At 49.3% G+C, this 2,607-nt stretch overlaps 1 protein-coding gene across 1 annotated transcript; it reads right to left on the reverse strand.

Moving 5' to 3' along the window:
• Window positions 1–24: 24 nt before the first annotated feature.
• On the reverse strand, window positions 25–503 carry H257_03324 (hypothetical protein; the record flags this gene model as incomplete). Its single annotated transcript, XM_009827335.1, has 1 exon — window positions 25–503. A coding segment is annotated over one exon (477 nt), but the record flags the coding sequence as incomplete, so codon positions are not given.
• Between the last annotated feature and the right edge of the window lie 2,104 nt (window positions 504–2,607).

The raw sequence follows: 2,607 nt of genomic DNA on the forward strand, positions 1-2,607 counted from the left end.
AGCTTCTTAGCTTTGGGCTTTAACGTCTTTCCGTTCTGCATGCGCTTTGCAACCAGCGCCCATTCGTACTTGACTTTGGCTCTGTCCTCGGCCGATGCTCCGGGGCATTTGTCGTATAGATGGGCTGCATCGCCGCACTTCAGACACCCCGTCGGCATGACTTCTCTTGGCTCACGTTGTTTGACTTTTGACTCCCAGCCGTAGACACGCCGCACTGTTCTGCTAGGCCCAGCTGAATTGGCTTTTAGGATCGTTCGTCCCTTTTGCCGAATCACGTCCGGTTCGTCGACTTCGTCCTCGCTGTCGTTCGTTAGTGGGATGAAGTCCTCCGTCTCCACAAGCTCTTTGGCTTTGCGTTTTCTCGCTTCTCTCTTTTGCTCTTCCCACACCCGGAAATTCTGTGATTCCCATCGGTTTTTGAAAGGGTTCACGTATCCACCATGTGTGGCAGCCTGTTTGAAGGTCTTTTTCCGCATCTCGGGCTTCTTCAGATGTCCTTTCATCACGCGTGCTTCGATTCGTTCGTCTCAGTCCGCCAAGAATTTACACACGCGGCTGAGAACGTCGTCGTCCTTCATGTCCATGTGGATTCCGTGGAACAGCAGCGGGATGTCCGCTTCAACGCCGTTCTTGGGTTCGTCGACGATCTTTCGTAGCTCTGTTTCGAGCACGGTTTCGTCGAGTTCCTTCGGATCGCCTCGTAGCTTGCGCATGATCATGAACTGCTTCAACAGTCTCTTGTCTTCGAAGCACTCCTTCCATCCTTCGCGGTAGTTCCGCACTTCGAGGTTTCGACGCATGCATACGGCCCGCAGGTCTTCTTCGTATGTCTCTCGGTCGAGCAGCCACTGGCGCACTTGTTCCTGGCGGATGCCCTTCAACTTAGGGCAGCTGGGGACTGGGTGTGCACCCCCGTCGATTCGCTCCAGCGGTCGTTCGCGCGGTCCGTTGCTCGTGCCTCTATGGGCGTCGTCGCTGCGGCCCTGACGCGGTCGGTCCTGTCCTCTCTGGGACATCCTTGATGAGTGCTAGTCTTGATGTACTAAAGAATTCTTTGTCGCAACTGCGCCTCCGTGCAACTTCTCAACACAAACACGTTTCCTGTACTACGTGCAGATCCAGTGAACGCGTTGGCGTCGCAAAGGAAGCGCAGCAGTTCCCACGACCGACAAATCACGTGCTCGTGCGAGTCGCAGGAGCCGGTGTGGGTGCACCACGCCGTAAGGTCTGCTATCGAAGTGGATTCGCTGAAACTCACGTGAGTCAAGTCACCATCGAGGCCCGTAAGGATTGTTCGACATGGACGATTGCACCACAAACTTGATGCCAAACGGGTACACGTACAAGACATCAAGACGAGGTGAACTTCCGCGTTGGTATGATGTGGGAATGGGTGCGTACTACTCTATCATGATCGAATTGAGTACTATGGTGCAAGTCATCTAAAGACTACATACAGATCTTACACCATAGTACTCAATTCGGCCAGGTGGAGACGTTTTACTATTAAACGCCTCGGTTCTTTCAGTAAATATCAATACAAAGTTGGAATAGCTGTCGAACGACAAGGCATTTTTTGTAGTCTTTAGATGACTTACCATACAACAATAGATCATAGTGGGATTGACAACTCTACTTACAGTTAATACCGCAACAAGGGAAATGGGAGGAACCTGAGCTTGGCGGATCAAAGGAATAAAGTGTGTGAGGCATTTGAGCCCATGCAGTCGGATCTAGAGCACGGAGCTGTGCAGACACACTTGCAAGTGGACCGCGTCCACCTTGTTCGACGCATCATGGCGACTGTACAGCAGACGACTCAAATTCTTGACAGCCACATGCAGTGTGTACAAAGCCTCAAAGTGTCGCATATGAGGTGGAGTAATATCAAGCGGACAAGGTCAACCTCGCGGGACACACTTGCTTTGCATCGACAAGAAACTACAGCACTCCATGTATGCCTGGTTCGGGCAAGTGGAACGATTTCTAACAAGTACTATTATTGTGCTTTGTACCTTTTTTGGCAATTCCAGGGTTAAATTCATTGTTTAAAATTTTCTCAGGCTTAAATAATGTCTAAAGTAACTTGAATAACGGTTGGGTGCGTTGTTTAAAGTTACTTCATCTAATGCGATGATTGGTTGGTTGAAGGTGGTTTTACTGGCACTTTCGTAAAACAAGTTGTTTGCGGTTTTCATTCTGGCAAACAACTTGCTTTACGTCAACATGTCAAGGAGCTTGACGATGAAACTGAAGGAGCTATGGCCACATACATGACCTCCCATCCGTGATCACTACAGTACTAACATTATCTACTCCGAGTAATGTATATAACGTTAGGATATAGTTAGGCTACAGTACATGTAGTCGTCGCTCTGTCCAATGATTCAAAGCTATGCCATACCTTCAACTCTTGATCTGCTCTCTTAGCACTGTACGTGGAAGGCAAGGGCGCACTACGACTACACGATGTATAGTACTCCCATTTCACATCCTAATATGGTATGCATCGTGATGAACTGGTGGTTGTACGGCGTAAGTTGGCCTGGTGCTGCAACTCGAATACTGTAGTTAGCAGCTGAAATAAAGTAAGGGTTGTTTTTCTGC

This window comes from Aphanomyces astaci, assembly GCF_000520075.1.
Source record: "Aphanomyces astaci strain APO3 unplaced genomic scaffold supercont1.6, whole genome shotgun sequence".
NCBI classification, from domain to species: Eukaryota; Oomycota; class Saprolegniomycetes; order Saprolegniales; family Verrucalvaceae; genus Aphanomyces; species Aphanomyces astaci.